The sequence below is a fragment of the Neovison vison genome, chromosome 1, assembly GCF_020171115.1.
Source record: "Neovison vison isolate M4711 chromosome 1, ASM_NN_V1, whole genome shotgun sequence".
NCBI classification, from domain to species: domain Eukaryota; kingdom Metazoa; phylum Chordata; class Mammalia; order Carnivora; family Mustelidae; genus Neogale; species Neogale vison.
The window spans coordinates 99,217,696-99,241,657 of record NC_058091.1 but is presented as its reverse complement, the minus strand read 5'-3'; the positions used below and the strand labels follow the sequence as shown (position 1 = coordinate 99,241,657).

At 42.6% G+C, this 23,962-nt stretch overlaps 1 protein-coding gene across 1 annotated transcript in view; it reads left to right on the top strand.

Annotated features, from left to right (window-relative positions):
* The window catches only part of ELOVL5 (ELOVL fatty acid elongase 5), a 76,084-nt gene that overhangs the window by 24,265 nt on the left and 27,857 nt on the right, over nt 1–23,962 (top strand). Inside the window, exon 2 of the mRNA XM_044252940.1 lies at nt 21,588–21,654. Within this exon, the coding sequence (XP_044108875.1) occupies nt 21,597–21,654 (58 nt within the window). The 5' untranslated portion in view covers nt 21,588–21,596. The remainder of the gene's footprint in view (nt 1–21,587; nt 21,655–23,962) is intronic.

Sequence of the window (23,962 nt, the reverse complement as noted above, 5' to 3'; positions counted from 1 at the left end):
GACCAGGATGCAGTTATATAGGCTGCTCCTGTAGACGATGCTGGTGGGAATGTGATAGGTAAAAATGTTTGGAAAGAAATTTTGCAATATATGTTGACCCTTCAACCTAAATGACCGTTTTCTGGGAATCTCATCCAAGGAAAGAACATAGAGCTAAAGTTTTATGTGCAAAGATGTTCATTGCAGTATTATTTAAGAATGGTAAAAATTAGAAACAGATTAAATGACTGATAATAGGGAGAACTCACATTTCTGAAGGAGATAATTACTACAGTGTCAAAATGCAGGACTGCAGGTATGTGCTTTTTTAAGGCATAGAAAAAAGATTCATATTTTAAATATTTGTATACTTATTATGGAGTATTAGCATAGCTCCACGCTAAATGCTTTACATGAACCATCTCATCTGAAGGTATTTTTAGTCCCATTTGAAGGGAATATGCCAGGTGAGGAGAGTGAGGCTGTCAGAGGTCAACTTGTCCACCATCCCTCTGCTAGTAAATGGTAAAAGAGGAGTATAGATTCTGCCACATTCTTGTTGCTTTTTGTTTTCACTTGAAAATGATACAAAAAAGGGGTGTCTGGGTGGCTCAGTGGGTTAAAGCCTCTGCCTTCGGCTCGGGTCATGGTCTCAGGGTCCTGGGATTGAGCCCCTCATCGGGCTCTCTGCTCAGTGGGGAGCCTGCTTCCCTTCCTTTCTATCTGCCTGCCTCTTTGCCTACTCGTGATCTCTGTCTGTTAAATAAATAAATAAATCTTTTAAAAAAAAAATAAATAGAATAGGGATGCCTGGGTGGTTCAGTGGGTTAAGCCTCTGCCTTTGGCTCAGGTCATGATCTCAGGGTCCTGGGATCGAGCCCCGCATTGGGCTCTCTGCTTGGCGGGGAGCCTGTTTCCCCCTGTGTCTTTGCCTGCCTCTCTGCCTACTTGTGATCTCTCTGTCAAATGAACAAATAAAATCTTTAAAAAAAAAATAGTAATAAAATGATACAAATAAACTTGACAGATTGGGGCGCCTGGGTGGCTCAGTGGGTTGAGCCGCTGCCTTCGGCTCGGGTCGTGATCTCAGGGTCCTGGGATCGAGTCCCACATCGGGCTCTCTGCTCAGCAGGGAGCCTGCTTCCCTCTCTCTCTCTCTGCCTGCCTCTCAGTCTACTTGTGATTTCTGTCAAATAAATAAAATCTTTAAAAAAAAAAAAACTTGACAGATTTTTCTGCAGTAAACATAATTTTTTAATTTTTACTGTAACATTGGGGAGGGAGTAAGTGTGGCCCTTAAAGAAGCAGGCTCTGGAGTCCCTCTGTCTGCTGTTGGTTTGACCTTGGATAAGGGCTTCAATTGCCCTCTCCCTCAGTAAACTCCCCTGTGCTGAGAGGATGTGTGAAGGAATGGTAGAATTGAGACAAGCCTGCTAAATTTATAGCAGAAAAACTACTGGCACACAGTAGGGACTGAGTATTAGTTGCTATTGTTATAATCATTATGATCTTCAAAGAAATTGGCTTGAAAATGAGAAAAAAATAATTTGAAATGGTGGGCTGGTTAGGTTGTCCATGATTGTTAGCTTCTCTTAGATGTTGATGTGATGGGAAAATGACTTGAGAAACTCCCTTAGAGCAATTGTTAGCAAACCATTTAGTAAAGGGAACTAGCAGTTTGCTAAATAATTCAGCCTCCAGAACTGTGTTGTAATTCATCTTAAAGCATTGCTGGTCTGTTTTTTTTTTGTTGTTGTTTTTAGGACAGGAGTGTATGTCTCTAAACAAATATGTGACAAAAGTCCCAGCATAGGGGCACCTGGGTGGCTCAGTGGGTTAAGCCTCTGCATTCGGCTCAGGTTGTGATCTCAGGGTCTTGGGATCGAGCCCCGCATCGGGCTCTCTGCTCAGCAGGGAGCCTGCTTCCCCCTCTCTCTCTGCCTACTTGTGATCTCTCTTTCTGTCAAGTAAATAATAAAATCTTAAAAAAAAAAACAAAAAACAAAAGTCCCAGCATAAGCTTGAACTTTAACACTTAACATCATGAACTCAGTGCACAGCTCACCTTCCAAATGGTTCCCTTATAAGAGAACATGTCAGTTCAGTGAATTTTCAGTAATTTGCACTCTGAGCATTCAGATTGTATGGGGAGCCTCCTAACTCAGCAGGCACGTATGGAACTGTATAATCGATCTGTGATTAATAAGATTAGTACTGGACCAGTACATTTCTAGATGGTCAGAGCTTTTCCTGTTCCTTTTTCTCAGACTGCTTGTCCCTGTGCTCCCTGACTCCTTGGGCAGTACCCCATCCAGGATGCGGAGTGGGAAGCCAGAAGCTTGGACCCCTACCTCTCCCTCACGTGGCCCACCTCTGGACAACTCTTCTCTCTGGCCCCTGCATTCCCTCCCCAGCGTGCCCAACGATGTCCTCCACCTCTGATGTGGGCTACAGCAGTGATCTTCTAAGTGACGTGACCTTCACCTCACCTCCTTTCCAGGCTCCCGCACAGCCCCCGCTCTCACCCCACCTCCCCAGTTTCAAATAAACAGTAGAGCCCTTCCCTGCTTCTCCAGCTTCATCTTTCACTTTGCTCTCCCCTCCCCTTAATCCCATCCTCCCCTGGCAAGCCATAACCCAAACATGATACTGAAGCCCCTCACCTGACCCATTTGTCCCTATATAAAATTGACTATTCTTTTTTTATCTTCCCATTTCCCTTGCACATCCTTTTTGTCAAAACAGCTCTATCATTTTATTACAGTTATTTATCACTTCTCTCTCCCTTTGCTAGACCCTGACCTCTCTGGAGGCAGGTTTACTGTCTCGTGGATTTCTCTGTCACATTGCATTAAATACATGGTTGATGGATGTTTGCTGCTGCCAGGAATGAAGGTGGTCATGCACTGTGCTGGCTATTGTAGATAACCTCAATTAATCCTTACCACCACCCCAGGAGTATTGGGCATTACTGTGCACGTGTTTATAGATCAGGAAACTGAGGTCTGTACAGGTGAGCAACTTTCCAAGCATCCTATGTTACAGTGCTGAGTCAGAGCACAGGACTGTAACTCAAATTATACATATCACAGATTATATTTTCTCCTAGAAATACTGAGAATCTATAGTCCTAAAGGGGCCATGTCATGATGAGTTAAGTGGCAGAGGGCCCATCTGGTGATTTTCTAAGTGACGTGACCTATCATCCACTTAAACATAGGGTTCCTAATATGGGGACTGGGATCCCTAGGATGTGGAAGACTCTAAATGTCAGTTTTATCATTTGTGGATAGAGAAAAGGTCTCTTTTGCTTTCATCAGATTTTTACAGTTGGTGTGGGATCTGCAAAAGGTTAATAACTAATAGAACGTTATTTCTATAGAAAATAGAATTTTCCAAAAACCAGGAGATTCATTTATAAGTTAACATCGGAACACAGCCCTTTTGTCAAGTAGAGATGTGTTTTGATAACTTGAACGAATGAATAAATGGAAAATTGCCTCTTTGCTGTAGACTGAATGTTTGTGTATGTCCCCCACCACCAGATCCATATATTAAAGTTCTAACATACACACATTCCCCTCCCACCCCAATATATTGATATTTGGAGGTGAGGCCTTAGGGGTATAATGAGGTTTGGATGAGGTCATGAGTATGCCCATTATGGGATTAGTACTCCTTCAGAGAAGAGAGGAGATCTAGGCACCGTCTGTCCCTACCTTGTGAGGATACAGCTGGAAGATGGGTGTTGGCAACCTAGGATGCGTGTATTCCTCAGGAACTTAGTCTGCTGGCATCTTGTTTTGGACATCTCAGCCTCCAGAACTGTGAAAAATAAATGTCTGTTATTTAAACCACCTGGCTGTGGTATTTTGTTTTAGCAGCCTGGACTAGGACACTCTCTTCCCTTCTCCTCTCTGGTGGCATGTATTAAATTGTTCATGTCTGTGAAAAAAATCTGGAGAAAAACATAGTACCTTTTAAACATGTCACTGCTTCTGTAATCACATTAGTTTTCTTCAAATAGTTGTTTTCATTTAGTTTCTATAGAGAAAATGTGATGGCTTTTCCTGACCAAGGTGGGATACTATATATCATTTTATATGTGTTCCCCCTACCACCAATTAAACATTCTTGCCTTTCAGAGGTGGGGGGAGAGGTGTTGAGCTGTTGCTGATTTGTACTAAATTTGTATTTTGAAATGAACAAAAAGATGTGGATTTCGACTGGATGACAGCTAGATCTTGGAGCTTCAGGGAGAGGACCATGTTCTCTTTTCTCTACCAGTGACCACAAGGCTGTAAACATATTTGGTGCTCTGTAAAGGCAATGTTGTTAAACAATGATACAAGCCATTTTGCAACCTAAATTCTTTTCCTAAAATTTTCACCTGATAGACTTCTCCGGGAAAGAATTTTTACAAGTTCTATATACAAACGGGTGTTTGTTTTTTCCCTCCTTAACTATGTCCTTCATTTTCATTTTGGGACTTGTTAGCATTTCTCCCTTGTTCTGGCTGTAGGTGGGCACTTGATTGACTTCATGTTAATTTGATTGCTGGCTTCCCTTTTTTCATTTTGTTACAGCAACCTGGCTTTTATGACAGCTCGGAGTTAAATACTGGTACTTGGGGAGAATTGAAATGAAGGGAAAATCTTTTTATTAGCCAGTTGGAATATTCAGTTACATTAATATGACTTGCTAAAATACTTGCAATTCCACTAAAATGTAATCACTGTAGGGCCTGATTCTCAGCGTTTCACCTTTAATGGTCGTCAAGGGGGTTTTAAACACAGTGGCACATTTGTTGAAAGTAGCACTCGGTGAAAAGAAGAAAAGCATTGCTAGGAAGAGATCTAATCTTGCTGGAGAATTTCCAGAGGCTTACAGGAGAAGTCCTCTCAGCCTTTTCTGGAGTGCCCATGTCCTCTCGAGAGCTGTGGGAGTTGAACGACTCCCTCCTGTCTGCCGCAGGAAGAGCCACTGCCCAGCTCACGTGGCGGGTGCACGACCCACACCCCAGTAAATGGCGGAAGCATGATGATGGGGACTCTCCTGCATTACACAAGTGCTTCTGAACCTCCTTGTTTCTCAGTGGATTGAAGAGAAAATGGTCCAAAAAATAGAGGAAAGCACAGTTTTTATTTTTCTTAGTGCAGTAAGCTTTTCTTAATATCAAACATCTAAAATCTGACAGCTCTCAGTGATTGCTATCCGAAGTTTCCTACATTCCATTTATGAGAATGAAAAGTGGCAAGGAAATTACTGATTGTAGGAACTTCTTTAAAACCACAGAGGCATAGTGTATTTATCCAAATTATCTATGCCTGCTTACCTGCAGACCTGAAAAATGGAATTTGGCATTCGTAATTCTGACTGAAACACTCAAACATGACAGACTCCCTCTGAAGCATTGTAAATTTTATTTAGGGAGATTTTATTAGTGTTGGTTTGTTTTGTTGTTGTTGTTTTTAAGTAAGCACTATACTGAGTGTGGGACTTGAACTCACAACCCTGAGATCAAGAGTCACTTGCCCTACCAACTGAGCCAGCCAGGTGCCCCAAGGAAGAGTTTATTTAATATACTTAGTGATTTTCTTATTCTATGAAAACTGGCCTATGTGAGCTCTGTGATTCCTTGAAGTGAATCAGAACTTGACACTAATCAAAACCGTATTCCCCATAGCCTGAGCAGTCTGGATATAAATAAGCATTTACCAAGAGGCTACATTAGACTGGAAATTAAACTTGGTTAAAATACCAGCACTTTGGTCAACGGGTTAAGCTTTCACAAATGGAGTCACAGTTCAGACAGTTCCTTTCCAGAATAAACTTTCCTTTACAGTTACACAGAAAGTCACAGCCATGTGTCATTGGATTGGGTGGGGGTGTAGGGGATGATATTTGAATTTTTTTTTTAAATCAAATGCTTAGTCTTGCTTATTTGTTTTCCTCACTTTTGTGGATATTTTAAAAGATTTCATTTGATAGAGTAAGCACGAGTGTAGGGGGTGGGGAGGAGCAGAGGTAGAGGGAGAAGCAGACTCTCCTCTGAACAGGGAACCCTGCATGGGTGGGGCTTGATCCCAGGACTCTGGGATTATGACCTGAGCTGAAGACAGATGCTTAACCGACTATGCTACCCAGGCACACCCCAGTGTGGATTTTTTTCTTTTTATTAAACTTTTTGAGATTATTCTGGATTCCTAAGCAGTTACAAAAAATAGTAGAGATCCCAAGAACCTTTTTTCCAGTTTCCCCTGCAGAGCTGTAGTTCAGTGTCACAAGCACAATACTTGTTACTGTCAAGCTACAGACCTCCTAGCCACATCTCTTCCCTCCTGACTTCACACCATCTCTGACCCCAAACACCCACTCCTCTCTTCTTCACCTCTGTAAGTTTGTCATTTCAAAATGCTATATAAATGGATTGGCCTTTTTCACTCAGCGTACTTCTCTGGAACTTCATCCAGATTTTAATGTCTGTCAATAGAGTGTTCCTTTTTATTGCTGAGTAATGTTTTATGGCATGATTGTTTTCAGTTTTCGGCTATTACGAGTAAAGCTGCTGTGAACCAGGTACAGGTTTTTATGTGAACGTAAGTTTTCATTTCTATAAATAACCAATAATTTTGTTAATGGTAGCTTAATATTTAATTGTATGCTTGTACCACAGTTTATTTAGCTGGTACTTCTAGATGGATATTTAAACCACCCCACCCTTTGTTTTTCTTCTGTTACATCACTGATAACAGTCCTCTAGGTAAACTGTAATGCACATCTGCTTTTATTTCTTCATATAAGGATTTATAGAAGTGGGCTTGAGTATGTGAAATTTTTAAGCTTACGTTTTTATTTTAAGTGCATCTAATCCCAAAGCGCTTTTTTTATTTGTTTGTTTGTTTAACATCAAAACACCATATAGGTCAGCACTTTACACTCCCGCTCCCACCCTTCTCCAGCCCCAGACAACCACTAGTGTTCTTTGTATGGATTGTCCCTTGCGGACATTTCATGTAAATGAAGTCATACAATATGTGACCTTTTTTTTTTTTTTTGTCTCTGGATTCTTTTGCTTAGCATAATACTTTCCAGGTTCATTTATGTTGTAGCACATGTGTACCAATACTTCCTTCCTTTCATGGCTGAAGAACATTCTGTTCTGTTGTATGGCTGTATATATACTATATCTTGTTCATTAGTCAATGGTCTTTTGGGATGTGTCCATTTTTTAGCTATTGTAAATGATGGCACTGTGAATATTTGTGTGCAGGTTTTTATGTGGACATATATTTTCATTTCTCTTGGGTATCTGCCTAGAGGTAGAATTGCTGATGTTAAGGTAGCTCTGTGTTTCACTTTTTAAGGACCTGCCTAATGTTTTCTACAGCAGATGTATCAGGTGACAGTCCTACCAGCAATGTGTGCATGTTCCAATTTCTCCATATCCTCGCCAGCTTGTAATTGTCTGTCTGTATGTTTGTAGTCATCCTAATGAGTGTGGATCTTATTAAGAGATGGGGCCAGAGCTATTTGAGCAATGCTAACTTACTGCTGGGTGGCCCTCCTAACATATGAAAACCTTTTGCATGCTACTTCTCAGTGGTGCAAGCTGGCTATCTCCGGGTTTCTGTAGCAGAGGAGGCAATTGTGAAATTGTGAACCTGCCTCCCACCCAGCCAGAGCACTTGACCTGCTGTGCAACCCTGGGAGGAGCCCATCCCATCTGGCTGGCAGCCCTTTGAGCTGTGCAGGTGGGCTAAAGGGCCTACAGAGGCCCAGGGCGAGTACCTAGCTGTCGAGTACCTACCTGTCATTCCTGGCCTCAGGTGCTATTTTGAAACAAATGTTTGCAGAAACTCTTATGTAGAAAAATTTCTATGCTATATTGCATCATAAGAACAGCAGTTTATCTTTTAACAGGAAAAAAAATGGTCTTGGGTACTGTGAGATACAGAAAGGTTTGTGGTTTTCATTTTCATAGGTGGCATTTTGAAATACATAAACTGACAAAATGATAGCTTTAAATGTACATTTAAAAAAAAAAAGTCAGCTGTGGTGAATTGCATAGCACCCAAGACATGGACAGAGTAAAGTAACCAGCCCTTCTCAGTGTGCCTGGGGCTTTCCTGGGATTGGTTTGTTCCCCCACCCCATATATTTTGTAACTTGGGAAACCCTTGAGTTCCAATAAACCAGGACAGTTGGCAACCCCAAGTCTGTAATCTGCAGAATAAGTAAATGGTCCTTGTTGTTGTTTGAACAAGTTATCTGAACTCTCTGAACTTTGGTTTCTTCATCTAAAAATGAGGATAAATCTTTATTGAGCCTTTGAAAAGCTGGATGTTAATCAATAAATGTTATAAATAAATAATAAATGTTAGCTTCCCCTCACTCTAGTAATTGAAGTGTTCCTATTGTTTTCATAAGCATATTTTGTACTTTAGAAACAGTGCTTTTCAGTTCCAGTTTAGTCAAGGTAGAGGGAACATTTATTCTTTAGGGCCGAGCTGCCGCTAGTGCCTTGGTCATGTGTCCTAACCAGACAGAAAGCCAGCAAGAGAACAAGTGTTGACTTCGAAGAACCTCTGCTGTCAGCCTCACTGACTTGTTGGCTTCTGAGCCTTGCCTCTGTTGCTGAGGAACAAATTACTGTAAGATCTACAGCTTCAGACAGCAATCACCTATGTCCCTCCAATCTCTGAGGTTCGGGAATCCCACAGAAGCTTAGCCAGGGGCTTCTGGCTCAGGACCTTAGATGCAGCCAGAGTGGTGCTGCAGCCGTCCACAGCTGCCGGGCTCCCTCAAGGTCGTTGGCAGAGGGCCTCCGTTTCTTGCCATGCTGTCCTCCCCCTACAACTGCCCACAACCTGGCAGCTGGCATTCTCCAGGGCTCACGATCTGAAAAACAGACAGAAACACAGGGACTGACCAAGGTGGAAGTCACAGTGTTTTTCCAGGCTGATCTGAGAAGTGACACACCATACCTTTTGCTATTTTGGTCATATGCACAAACCTGATTCAGTGTAGTAGTGGGATTGTTTGGCAGCGGGCATCTCAGAGGTTGCCTCTGATGACACCAGAGCCGCTGACGGGAACCTCACCATCTCATCCAGGCAGTGGAGTCACCAAGAAAGGCGCCATTTAGGACTGATGATAACAAGGCCCAAGGCAGTTCCCACATCTCAGCCGGTGTCCACATTCTGCCCCTTGTCCCCTTCCAAGGAATATACACAGTTGGCTGTGGCCCAGTACGTGCCATGATTTCTGGTGGTGGCAGCCAATCAGTGGCATCCCGTGCTGCCCGTTCAGGGTGATGAAACAAGTAGTTATGAAATTCCTTCTGTATGCCCAGAACCACAGTAGGAGAATATGGGGAGCAAAAGAGAGACGTTCCCTGCCCTCACTGAGCTTTACCGACGTGACTGCCACTGCCACCTGGCTCTGGAGGTGCTGCTAGAGATGAGGGTTCTCTCTTACCGACAGACATTCCAGAATGGGGATAGAATTTAGGCTCCTTTAATGCATGCTCTTTATATGTGATGTGTCCTATTTCACATAGTGTTTGGAAGGTGGGAGAACTGGTCTCTAACCTAATGGAGTTTTATTTCATTCAGCTTGAGAGATGGGTTGAAAGGAAATGGGGCATTTTTGTTATTTTTTTCCTGGCTGGTGGAGTTAGAGCAAACAGGGAATTGTAACAGAATTTGTTAGAATGAAAAATAGTTTGTCCTTGAGACCACAGCCCTTGTCTAGACTCTGTCAGTGTAATGCAATATATGGATACTGTCTGCGTGACAGAACTTCAAGAACTGCAGGGGATTTATTAGCATCCAAAAGCCCAATTTATTAATTTACATATATGTGAATACATATATATAATAAATATATATTATTTTATAGAATATATTAAAAATAGGGGCACGTGGGTGGCTCAGTGGGTTGAGCCTCTGCTTTTAGTTCAGGTCATGATCTCGGGGTCCTGGGATTGAGCCCCACATCAAGCTCTCTGCTCAACCGGGAGCCTGCCTCCTCCTTTCTCGCTTCCTGCCTCTCTGCCTACTTGTGATCTCTGTCTATCAAATAAATAAATAAAATCTTTCTTTAAAAAAGAATATATTAAAAATATGTAACATAACATACATGTTTATAATATAATACATTATATAGTATAAAATATGTATATAATTAATATTTATATATGAATATATTAAATATATTGTATATAGTATAATATCACATATATATACACATATGTGGCAGTGGTTCCCAGAGAAGGCTGTTCATCTAAGTAACATTTCAAAAAGATGAATTTCTCAGCCTCTAGACTGTTGAATCAGATTTCTAGGAGTGGGTCCCAGAAGTTTCTAGGTATGGTATCACAGTGTCTGTTTTTTACAGCTTCTAGGTGATTCTCGATGCAGACAAATTTGAGTGCTCTTGGATAGGAAACTCTGAAAGGCCTGGAGTCATTCATTTCATGGTTTCAACCAGTCATCAGCCACCTGTCAGGCATCAGTCCAGGCTCTCTGCAGCTACCAATGGGAACGGCAGAGGTTTGCCCTTGAAGAGCTTAGAGCTTAATTGGGATTGTGAACGAATGAACAGATAATTACAGTGTAACTGATAATCACATCATTTAAACAATAAGCCTATAATTTTATCACTGATTGAGATAGAGTGGAAGTGTGGTGATGGGCATGTGAAAAGGAGGCAAGGAGGATTTTGCCGCTCCTTTTTCCATCATCTTCCCCTCTAGGGAAGGCCCCCTGAGACCTCTGTTACTAAGTAGCTTAGGTGGATACAACTGGTGTTTGGTTTAACTTGATAATGTTATTTATTTTTTGACAGTGTTATTTAAAATAAAATTAATTATCTCATAGATATAAACTCAAACAGTATTGATACATATTGTCACCATCCTTTTAATAAGCATATGAAGAAGCTTCTGTGAAAGTTTATGTGGGCTGTTTTGTTTTTGTTTTTATTTTTTTTTAAAGATTTATTTATTTTAGAGAGCACTCACATGAGTAGGTGAACGAACAGAAGGAGAGAATCTTCCAGCAGACTCCCCGCTGAGCGTGGAGCCTGCCATGAGGCTTGATCACAAGACCCTTGAAATCATGACCTGAGCTGAAACCAACAGTCAGACACTTAACTGTCTCAGCCACCCAGGTGCCCCTACATGCGCTATTCTAAGATCAGTAAATCATAGGGTAGGAGATTGGCCTCACATTCTGTCTCTACCCAAGTCCTGTGACTTTTATCAACTCAGCCACTTTCCCAGTTGTAGTAAATGGATAAATTCATTGGGCATCTTCCACGTGATAGTTACTAGAAGTACAAAAAAGGTATCTCAGGTACCTCCTTCCACACTGCTGAAGAAGGTCTGAACATTGATTTTTCTCTTCCATCCACAGAGGAGTCAATGGCAACATCCCCTTAACATTCCAGAGGAATTTATCTAGAGACTCAAAAATCTCCATATTTGCAAGTATCATTATGACATGTGATTCATCCAAAATAGAGAATAGCAGAGCTGTGAGTGGTGGATGTGGGCACAGGTCATTGCCCACGGCCTTTCCAGGGAACTCTGATATGGCTTAGCAAAACTCTTAAAACCATTGAATGTGAATTTGGTAATGGCAAAGGTCTTTGTAAGATGATAATACAAATGTACAAATGTACAAGTAATACAAATAGGTTTGCAACCTATAATGTGTGCCATGCACTCGCCAGTCTGAGTATTTGGTATGTATTTAATCACAGGAGGAATGTACTGTAATTACTTTTTTAAAAATTTTATTTTTTAAGTAACCTCTACTCCCATCGTGGGGCTCAAATTCAGTCCCAAGATCAAAAGTCATATGCTGTACCAACTGAACCAGCCAGATGCCCCTGTAATTGCATTTATTTTATAAATAACAAAACCAGGGTGTAAAGGGTGAGTCACTTGCCCAAGGTTACATGGCTAGTATGGTAGAGCAGGGATCTGAACCCAAGCTGTATGGCTCCAGGATGTGTGCTCCTAACCACTGCTCCCCGTAAGTGACGGACTAACAGGGATCTTTGTACAGTGTATACTGCTCTACCTTTCAAGAAGATGGGGTCATGTCTGCATCAGTAGTAGATCTGTAGTGTATCTGCATCTGTTGATATTCTGATGTGGCAGTAAGCTGTTTGACACATGGTAGGCGCTTGTTCAGTATTTGTGAATTCAGTGAGTCAGTCCCCTTTCAGGTGACTAGTAGAGAGAAAGGCAGTCATTCTGTGAGATTTCTTGGGAGCACAGGAATAAAAGCAGTCACAGGGATGACCCAAACCCAAGGCTTGATCTTTTGCCTTGTTTCTCACTGCAGCCTTGAGGGGATTAACTTCTTCTTGTCAGCAGAACTCTGGGAGAAGAGAGTTCCAAGTCCATCCGCAGCAATCTGGCCTTCACCCCCCAGCCAGGAGAGCTCTGTGTGTAGAGTAGCATTGTCTTTTCCCACGACATTGCGCTTCGCCTGAGCGTAAGTCCTCGCCTGTTCTTCTGTGAACAAGTGAGAATGCAGGTGTCCTACCAGAGTAACTTTGTTCAGTGAACCCCTCTCCAGATGTTTGTCAGTCAAGTGGGATGGTGTGTGGGGCCCTTTTCTCCCCCTCCTGAGAACTGCAGGAAGAACTTTGAATTGGTTGGCAAGTTCTGTTCTTTAGCTGTGAACAAGAATTGCCCTAGAAGAAAGTTTGAAGGCAGTGTTACTCTCCCTATTCCCCCTGCTGAAAAAATTATCTACATCTGAATTTCTCAGATTGAGTATATTTATGTATTGCCTTCCAAAGTAGAGAAATAATCTTTCTCAAGTGGGGAAGAAATTCCCTACGACTGTTTTGGGGGGGAGGGACTGTTAATCATTTTGGTATTTTGTTATAGTTTCTTTCACACCTTATGAGGAGAACAACTCTGTTAAGGTTCTAAATCCCTAGCACTGAAGAGCTCTTCTCTGGAGAATGCCTTCTGTAAGCAGGACTTAGTCCGTGTTTCAGGAAGCTCCCTTTGTGGGCTCGTGTGTATCACTGCATGATGCTGTTTCCCTTCTTCTATTTCATAATAGCAGGTGTATCTCCTCATTGATGGTATCACCAGTAGATAATTGTTGAATGCATAGAACAAATTGCCCGTTGAGGGATTTGGGCTTTACCTAAGGATGTATACAGAGTGTGTTCCCATAATACCTGAAAAAAATAAATATCCAAGTCCTATCAAAGTTGAAGTAGATATGTGCTAAACGAGTTGTCAAGACCACAGAGCTACAAGAGGCCAACGGAGAGTCTTTGTATCATCTAATCTGGGCCTGGGAGAAGGGGTTGGAAGTGAAGACTAAGGGAGAGCAGAGAGGAAAGACCACAGATGATTGACTTAAAAACAAAGCCACAGGGGTGACTCCACTGGTTTAGAAAACTGTTCTTCTCCAGCAGTGGTTAAAATAGTAATTCTTAATTAACTGGTGGCACCCAAGGAGTGGGAGATTGGGCACTTCTCTTTTAACCTATCTAATCTTTGTAGTAAGGGAAATTGATTATTGCAACGTTTAAAATCCATCTCCCCCCCCCCCGCAACACACACACACATTGAACACTACACCAGAGTGAAGCTGTTCAGCTTTCTTTAACCATGGAGCTAACCCGAAGCCATCCTTTGCAGTGCATATTAGTGCCCTAATTTTGCAGTTATTTATCCAAAGCCCCAAATAGGACTGTGTTCTCTCTCTACATGTGTGATGTATGGTAGACAACATGATTGTGTCAGTTTGTTATGCCCTTAGAATGGAGGCTAGAAAGTATGGAAATTCTACAGGAAAAAATAATAAGCATAGGGCGCCTGGGTGGCTCATTTGGTTGGGCAACTGCCTTCTTCAGCTCAGGTCATGATCCCAGAGTCCAGGGGATCGAGTTCTGCATTGGGCTCCCAGCTCCACTGGAAGTCTGCTTCTCCCTCTGACCTTCTCCCCTCTTATGCTCTCTCTCATACACACTCTCTCTCTCTCTCTCAAATAAATAAAATCTTTTAAAACAAAAGAATAAGCATAGATTTGTGCTTTGGCAGAGTGACAATACCACTATTGATGTGGCAGATAATTTCTCTTGAGCCAAGATTTAATCCAGAGTTGTCATTTATTTAAATGTGAGCATTCTAAAGGAATTCTCTTATCAGTTTACTTTCATACCTGAAAGCTTGCTAGTACTTAGATATTCTTCCCCTTATGATCTTTATGACAGTTTTTATATTTTATATTTTAACATTTCTGAGCAAGGTATGGTTTATGTTCCTCCTCTCATTGCAGAGCTGATTTTTTCCAACCTAGAAAAACCTTTTTAAATTCAGGAAAGAGTGTTGTGACTACCAAATTAAAGCACTGTTTAATTTTTCGTGTTATTGGCAGTCAGCTCGAAGAATGTTCCCATGCCTGCCTAACACAAGTTGACTGTTAAAGAGATGAATGGGTCAGAGAAGAGAAAGTGGAGGGAGATTTCATCCTGACCCCCTTGTAGCTCGTCAGCTCAGTTGACTCAGTTTTACATGAACTATGACAAGTCAAAGAATAAATAAAACCAGATGTGATGAGGAAGTTATGCTAAACAGTAGTTAAATGTCTGCAGTAAACACATCTGTAAGCCAAAAGCCATGTCTGACTTGACTGATTTTGCAGGAAAGGGAGTTATCGCAGCAAGCCGACTGCTGCCTACTGTCATCACCTTAGCAGCAAGAAGAGCCAATACTTGACCCTACAGATCTTTACTACTTATCTGTGAGTTCAGGAAATTAACTTTCTTTACTATAGTAAATTTTTTAAAATCTTGATGTCTTTTAAAACAGATTTGCCCTAAGATCTTAATACTTTTCAGTTGCTGCACAACCTTCCAGCTTTCTCCCGCTGCAGCTATAAACAGCCAAGATGATAGCGTTTGCATTCTTAGTAAGACCGAAAACTCATCTTGAGAGCTACGGTGGAAGAACTTTCTATGCCATCTCTCATTAACCCCAGCACCCTTCTGTTGTCACCACCACCCCATCCCCCACCATTCTCTTATATTTTGTGATCCCTCTTGGGAGCCAAATGGAAAGGAGGGGGGTGCACCTGTTCTGCTTAAAGCTTGGTGCAGTGTCTTTTTTCAGACAAGCCTCCAGGAAACTCTTTGATAGTAGATCAAAGGCACAGTAATGCTTATTTAACCTCACACAGATGATTCACCTGGCCATACTCCTCCTGGAGGGAGCTGACAGATGGATTTTCCACATGAGCAGGGCTCTCTTCTGAGGATGCTGTTTTTGCCCTTTTGTGGTCTGCTTACATCAGTGTGTTCAGGTTTCTGCATTTCATTCTGTGGTGGTTGCAATGTTTCTCTTGTGTTCAGGCCTAAGGCACACCTCAGTCCTGTAATTCTTAGTATGGGTGGCAGGAACTTGTCTCAGGACACAGAATTAATATTTGATTCAGGGTGCCTGGGTGGCTCAGTCAGTTAAGTGTCTGCCTTCAGCTCAGGTCATGATCTCAGGTCCTGGGATCAAGTTCCACATCATTGGGCTCCCTGCTCAGTGGAGAGTCTGCTTCCCACTCTCCATCTGTCCTTCCCCACCCCATCCCCGCCTGTGTGTGTGCTCGCTTTCTCTCTCAAGTGAATAAATCTCTTAAAAAAATATTTGATTCGGATATGGGTATGCTGAACTCTCACACCCTCTTATAATCTAGGGTAATTTAAGGGAGTGACCAGACCCCGTTAGTTTTCTTAGTGAGATACTTATGGTGAGGCACAATTATAATACAGTCGCATGGTTACCACAAACACTCCAGAATTTGATAGTGGGAACTGGCTTGCAACTAAGAGTATCCTTTGAAAAATGTGCATAAAAGAGGAAAATCTATTTTTCTTTTGTGGGGGGACGGTGGAGGGGCAGAGGAAGAGAGAGACTCTTAAGCAGGCTCCATGCTTAGTGTGGAGCCCAGCACAGGGCTTGAGATCATGACCTGAGCTGAAATCCAGAGGGACATGCTTAACCGACTGAGCCCCTCAGTCTATTCTAATTTACTTGCTTGCCTCTGATTTCTACCCTTATCCCATTTTTATTGTCATTATTTTTTCTGTGTGGCTTATGAATGAACTAGTGAATACTTGGAATACTGTCATAGAATTTTTTTTTTCAACAGATCCTGTTGCTTCCCATCATGACCAACTCTGAGAAGCCCTGTAGGTTGAGTGGGCATCAGAGATTTAGGGCTACGGAGGCTGGGGAAGCAATGCTTGGCCTGGTGTCAGTGTGATCTGGTTCCTGGGAGGTGCTGACCACCCCCTTTTCCTGTCTCTTTGGGGAACCAGCCAGATCAAAGAATGGCTTATTCTTTTGCTTCATTTAGGACCCGAGCTCCTCTACCATGGGCCCAGTGCCTGGGCTTGGTCCCTGCTAGTACAATTGTATGGAGCAGCTGTTTTCCCACTTGGCCCAACTTGCCCAAGCTGCCGGTAGGGTGACTTGGATTACTGAGAAGGGGTGTTTCTGGCCCACGGGCACCCTGGCAGAGGGGGGACTGCAACCGTCCGGCCGCCCACAGACCTGGCAGTACAGTTGAATGTCTTGTGCTAAGTGGGTCATATCGTTCTCATGATCGCAGATCACTAGGCAAAGAGTCCAGGGTTTTTCCAGGACTGTTTGCCTCTCCTGTTCTGTTAGAGAAGTATAAAAGAGTAGAGCTGGGCCCGTAGACCTCTCAGCAAGTGCCGGATTCACCCAGCAGGGTGGGCCGCCCCGCCTGGCTGTGAAGAATTCATTTGCTGAGACCTTTTGTACTGTTCCTGTGGCTCAGCAAGGGAGGTGACGAGGAAAAGGGCATGGTGCTGGCAAGCCGCCTGCAGCCAGGAGGATGAGGGGACGGTGGCAGTGAGAGCAATTAAGCTTTGGCATCTTCTGTTCCCAGCCTTTTGGCCACGTGCTCTCTGCAAGCTGTGCCATGTGGTTGCTTTCTGTGGCTCACCACTGAGTGAGCTCTGGGTGCCAGGCGGAGAGTTGGGGACAGAAGGCCTCTCGTGTTGCTGCCATCCACTTCCCCTCTCCCCCCGCCTAGCCTGTGGCCTTTGAACATGCCATGCACGTGCTGGCATTGGGGCCCCTGCATTCACCTATCCCTCTAGCTGGAATGCCCTTTGCCTCGATGCTCCTTCTGTTCAGGTGTCTGCTGTCTAGTGCCCTTGTACATCAGGGGGCCTTGTACATTCGCCAAAGTGGATCCTATTCCATGACCCCACCCCCGACCCCTGCTATATTACTTTCTTGCTGATAGTCCCTTTACATAACAGATTCTGTACGTGTGTGTTTCTCCGCCAGCATGGAGTTTTGTCTTGTTTCTGCTGCGTCCCTCAGTGCCTGTGTGCCTGGCACATAGAGGGCACTTGGGGTGGACGGCGGGAGTGAAAAAGTGGATACATGGTACGGACGGATGCCAGATACGTGGCTGGCCAGACAGAAACGTGAGCTGACACCGGGTAAATAATGAAAGTAAAGCTTTGACGACAGTTTCTTGGTAACCTGGGTAAAAACAAACACCTGCATCTGACAGGATTACCGTACGTGTCCAGCTGTGGGCATCGTAGAGGGAGTTTGGAGGGAACCTTTCACATGGCAGAGTCCAGCCCAGAATCAGGCCTGTGGTTCACAGACCAGCACTCAACTGAGTCAGGGCCTGTGTGCCAGGGACCATCTCTGCCCATGCTTTCACTCCCTTCCCTGTGGATATTTCAGGAGTAACACACACTCCTCCCTTACTATTCTCCACATATGTTCTTGCGGAGAACGTTTTGCTAGCTGTTTCATGTGTTCCTAAGTTTGATTGTGAGAAGTTCTGCCAACCTAAGACAGGAATTCTCATGTGAAGAAGAAATGCAGTCTAAGAACAGATGTGCTGTTACAGAGAAAATCACATGTTGTGTGTGCTTTTGTAGGGATGTTCCATCTCAGCGAGTCACAGGAGTGCTCCTGGGCCTGCCAGCTTCCTCGGGACCTCTGTTCAAGATGGGTTTAGACTGGGGTTGCTCAGACAGATGGCTTGTCACAGAATTCTTGAATATCTCCAAATACTAAATTTCACAGTTTCTTCTGGTAACCTGCTGCTGGCTTCAGGATTCTTGGACTGAAATTTTACCTTATGTTTAATCAAGCTGCTTTCCTGTTGCTGTGATGTTAGCCTAGATTCTCAAACTGAACGCTGTCCTAGGCATTGTTCTTACAATGATGTGTCGTTATACCACTTCCTGGGCCTCATTTTTTCCAGGACCACTCATGTTCTCCTTACCTCCCAACTCTCTCCCACAGGTCAGTTCCTTGTCATGTTTGACTTCTATTTTTTCCCCCTACTTGTTTCCACCTTTTCTATATCCTCCTTATATTAAAAACAAAAACAAAAACAAAACAAAACTGGTTACAGCCCCTCTGGTTAAATTGGTTAAAATTTAGAATGATTCCCTTGTCAGGTCTTTTCCTCGTGCTAGATCCCATGTTACTGTTACTTGAATGGTGTCTGGACAGCTTATTAGTATTAAGTACACAGCTTGTTGTAGTATGCACCGTTCTGACACCCACTCATTCGCTGGATGAGCTTGGTTTTGTTTTCGGTTTATAGCCCCGGGCTTCCTTCTGCCCTGTGAATGTCGAGTTTGTTCTAGGTTTCTAGGTCTGCTCCTTTGCGTCTGCCCCTGCTCAGCAACACTCTGTACACAGTAGGTGCTTGGTATTTGTGAATCTCATCACTACATTCATTTCAGCCTTGTTCTCCTTGACTACTGCCTCCTATTAACAGCTCCTCTCTCGGGTGATGCTATCAGCTCACCTATCTTCAATTGCTGTCCATCTTGAAGGGGACGTTGTGGGTGGGTTGTCAGGATGACTAGGGGCTCACTGATGGCATTGAGTACACAGGGACCAGGGACAGAAGGCCGGCAGTGCCCTGCTGAGAAACACAAGCAGCCATTGATGGCAGTATCCCTCGTGGAGCTGAACCTATTGTGGACCTACAGCGGAAAACCTTTATTGAGGCCTTACTGCATGCCTGGCACTGCTCTAGGGATTTAATGTGTATTAAATCATTTGATCTTCTTAACCTTTGAGGCAATTACTGTACATTTGCCACCATTTTACAGATGAGAGGTTAAATAACATGTCCAAAGTCACATTGCTAGTAAGTGGACAAAATGGATTTCAAACCTAGGTGGTCTTGGGGCACTGGGTGGCTCATTTGGTTAAGCATCTGCCTTTGGCTCAGCTCACGGTCCTGGGGTTCTGGGATTGAGCCCCACATCTGGCTCCCTACTCAGCAGGGAGTCTGCTTCTCTCTCTCCCTCTGCCACACCCCCTGGCTCATAAATGAAATCTGAAGGGGAAAAAAAAGTGGTATGATGAAGAGCCCAGCACTTACCCACCTAATCACCTGCCAGCCTGTTATCCTGTATACCTGCTCTCAGCCCCTTTTTGCTTAATACCTGATTTTTATATCTGTAATATGATCCATTCGTAAGCTATATATTCATTAAGTAAAAGCAGGATCTAGATTTAAAATGTTTTGGAAGAAGGTGGATTTGTCGCTGGTGGGCAGCTTGTCCATCAGTGACTCAGTGTAGTAGTTAAGGTGTTCATAACCTTGTTCCTCCTTGTGCCTGTTTGCTTTTCATTGGGGATGAAGGGAACCTCATGACCTCCATATACATGGTCCACCATCCATCACAGATAAAGTTAAATTTTATTAGAATGATCTCAATTTCACAAAAACAGGATGTTTGTTCTAGGTGATTTTCAGTAGATGATGAAAAAAATAATTAGATACAGTTAAGTTATTTTCCAGCTGTTAGACTTTGAATAGATAAAGCATCCTTAAATGGATGGCATCCTTTTTAAGAGGAATTCTGCTTAGGAAATGTAAAGCTTAACCAATTCTCAAATCTTCTAGAATTTCTGTCCCCTGACGAGGTTCAGTTTTGGGCAGGAAAATGGATCAGAACCAGAATGGTTTTAGGAATACAGTATATTAAAAAACTGTATAATTTTCAGGATTTCAGAAGTGACCTAGTACTGTGATTGTTTATAATTGTTGGCACTTGGATGTGTAGAGGTTGGTGGCTTCCTGGTTTCCAACCATGGGTTGAGGGAGTCGTCAGTACCTTTCCTGTGCACCCTACTCCCCACCCCCAACCCAGGGTGGAAGGGGCAGGTGTAAGAAGAGAACCCTGGTAACTACTACTTTCTAAGTGTTCTTGGTGGTCTCTGTCTCACTGCTGGCTAGATTGACACAGTTGTAACTACTAGAGTCCACGGATGAAGGGAAGTTTATCCATGAAATTAGCCAAAGAACACACATACTTCAGTGCCGTAAGCCAAGAAAGAGAAGTATCATTAAATGATTAACAGTAAATGCACACGCAGAAACCTCCTCCCATTTCCTTTCACTTAATGCTCTATTTATTAAATTGGTTAATAAAACCAATTTTGCCTTTGCCCTTGGAAAGTAAAATATTTGTGGTTAATTCTGTGAAGAGTAAATGTATGCCTTCTAACTTTAATATAGAAAATAGTCAGTATTTGAAAAAATACTTAGCTCTACTGTAAATGTATATCTTAAATGAGAAATGTGGGGAGCTATAAAATCTTAGAAGATAAAGGTAAATCTGTAACTACTGATAGACTATATTTCCAAGATGTTTTAAGTGAAAGCAAGCAAGTAATATATACTCCTTAATATAACATTGTTTTCTCTTTGTTCACTGTAACCTCCACAGTAAGAATATATTTTATATCCCAACATATATCAGCATACTTATGTGATACAATAACACTAGAGATTTATGAAAATATTCATTCTCCCTGGAGGCAGAGCACTCTGATTAATATTATTGTAATTGCTTTCTAATGCTAAGTTGACCTAATCATCTAGTAATGGGTTGAAATCCACAATTGTAAAAACAATTGGTATGACCCCTTTTGTGCTCAGAAGAGAAAAGTCTCGAGGTATGTCCAAGAAATGTTACCATAGGTTCCTTCTGACAGTGGGGCTTCGGGATTGTGGTTGGAGCGAAGTGATGAGGGTTTTTTTTGTTTGTTTGTTTGTTTGTTTGTTTTACCATGGACATGAAATATTTTTAAATAATAATTAATGAAGATAGCAAGCAGAGGACTCCATCTCTTCACTGTGGCCTTCCTTTCTCCAACATGGCTCTTCCTTTCTTGGCTACAGTCTTACCTCAAGCTCTGGTTCCTGCCCAGATGGGATCTTCTCCCTTTTTCAGTCCAGTTCCACTCTTCTCCCCACTGAGATTCCAGCTTCACAGAAAGCATTTTTATGGAACTGCGAAAAGAACTTCAGAAAACTGGCACTTCATTTATAAAGTGAATTCACAGGATTCTGTCTTTCCTTTGGTTTTCAAATTAGACACAGCACACAAGTTACTTTGGGAGTTAAAAAAAAATTTTTCAGCATAACCTTGTCTGTAGCATGTTCTTTGAAAAGGATTTGTTCTTGTTCTTTTATGAAAAAGCACTGTATAAAAAGCATTTTGAGTAGAGATTAATCAATGTCTGTTTTTCTTAATAGGTTTTAAAAATGGAAAATTTTGATGCATCACGTAGTACCTATTTCAAGGCATTGCTAGGCCCCCGAGGTAAGGTGGTTTTGGTTTTGCTCCCCTCCCCTTATGGATACTTATAAATATTGCATGAACAGATTCTAGAAAACATTAGCATCTTCTATGATAAAACTAACGCTTTGTCCTGGATAACAAGGGGCTTAGAAAAGTCCTGTGATGACGGTCTTGAAGTGGTGCAGTGTCCCTGGCTATTGGAGCAGACACACAGCTACTGTGACCCTCTGCTGACTGTAGCTGGGGTTTCAGATTATGCTAGAAAGTTTGCAGCCCAGGAATGCTGCAGATTTTACCATCACTGGTGGAACGTTTTCCTCAGTTCTTGCGAGTCTGCAGCTGAGACTGGTTTCCAAAATGCACTGCTGTAGTAGTTTAAAACATGTCCCCTTTTACAATTTTAAAGACTTATTAATGTTCTTTCATGTTATTGCTATTTCATCAATGGGTAAATATATACACCTCACTTTTTATACTTTTTTTATACTTTCTTATACTTCATCGTTTGTTTCCTCTTAGGAAGTAAATCAGCTCCATATTGCGCTCTTTGAATGTCATCTGTAATGATACGTGATGTATCTATAAAGAAGGAACTTTTTAGGTTCACAGAGTCATTGAAAAATTGCAAGAAGCTTTTAAATAGATGAAAAGATTCAGTTTCACTTCTGATTTTTTCAAGTACAAAAGAAAACAGCGAAAGAAATTCAGTCTCTTAGCGTGGTAGAAATGAAATGTGTTTGATAGTAGTGATGATGTGGGAAAAGAGTCTACCTGGTATGACCTCTCTGAAGGGTAATTGTGTCTTCCATTGAAATAAAAATGCACATGCCCTTTGACTCAGCTATTTGACTCCTGAGCCTTCATCCTAGAACTTGTCTTGATCAGATATGAGAGGATAGGAATAAGGGTGTTCTCTGCAGCATTGCTTGACAAGACTGGGAATAATCTAGGTGCCCATCAAGAGGGGGCAGGTTAAATCAATTAGTGTATAGCCAAATGAGAAAAACAAGTTAGATCATCTTGAATATTTACTTGTGTTGAGATGATGCCTTATTTCAACCTTGTGGGTCAATAGAATCCAATTTTAAACGGCTGAAACAATAATAAACATGACCAAGATTGAGCAACTCCTGAGTTTTTTCAGGGACCCAGGACACTTGTTCTTGTCATTTTCTACTTTGTATTCTCAGTATATCAACAGTTGTGTACCTAGAAAAGTCCCTCCACCTTTCATGGCTGCAGAAGCCACAGGTGTCACCTGCCGAAGAGAAGGAAAACATGTGATTGCTTGCATAAATTTGAGAATAAGGAAACTCTTCCCCAGCACCTTTCACCCAACTGCCATTTCCTCAGAGCTCCATGGCCACAATTGTTTCACATGCCTGTGTCTGAACAAGTCAGCACAGGGTGGCAGAGACTACCAGGGTTGGTTCAAGCCCTGGGGACTTCCTGCCTGGAAATACAGTGGGGCTGGAAGTACTGGAAGTATTTGGCAATATAGAAAGAGGTTGCACATATGGCATATGGCCTTATGAAATTTCAAAAGAAAGGTGTAAAATAGAGCATTAAGTGAAAGGAAATGGGAGGAGGTTTCTGCGTGTGCATTTACTGTTTGTGATCTATATGTGCACACAAACATATGTAACAGTCTAATGTTAGTTGCTAAATGAGAATTTGTTTTCTCACAGTTGATAGCCAGGGCCCAGAGTTGAGAACACAAGACATTAAGAACCTCCTCCTTAAGTCCACTGGGACCACCTTAGCCTAAGTAATGGGAGAGGAGGGAGGGCATCTTCCTCTAAAGCCGTGGCAGGAGCAGTACAGAGAGACACTGGGTGAATTTAGAATGTCTGCAAGAAAGGAGACTGACAACCTGCTCTCCAACTGGATGGCTGCTTTTCCTGTAAGATCAAGAGAAAAAGTGTTGGGAAAGGTAGCAGGATGGCCCAGTCAGGAGGTCAAAGCAGGGACAGAGACTATGCTTACTAGCTGCTGCTTCTCTGAAGTTGGAGGAGGCAAAACGTACGTGCGCCTCTGAGCTCCAGTGTAGGTGACCTTGGAGGGGAGAGAAGATTGAGGAGTGAAAGGTTTTGGGGGGTTCATCAAAGCAGCATGCCAAGGGGAATGTGCTGCAGAGGTGGCTTCCTGGGCATCGATCACAGGCTGAAGTTGACTTACAGGGGACAGGTTAACACCTGGGGGAGGGTTGGCTGCCAGGGAGTTTACCCCCATCCAAAGAGAGGGCTGTCAAATTGCTCCTGCAGCTATAGCTGCGTGGAACTAATTTTCCTCATCCCTATAGGGAAAGGAGGAGGGGGAGAGCAGGGGA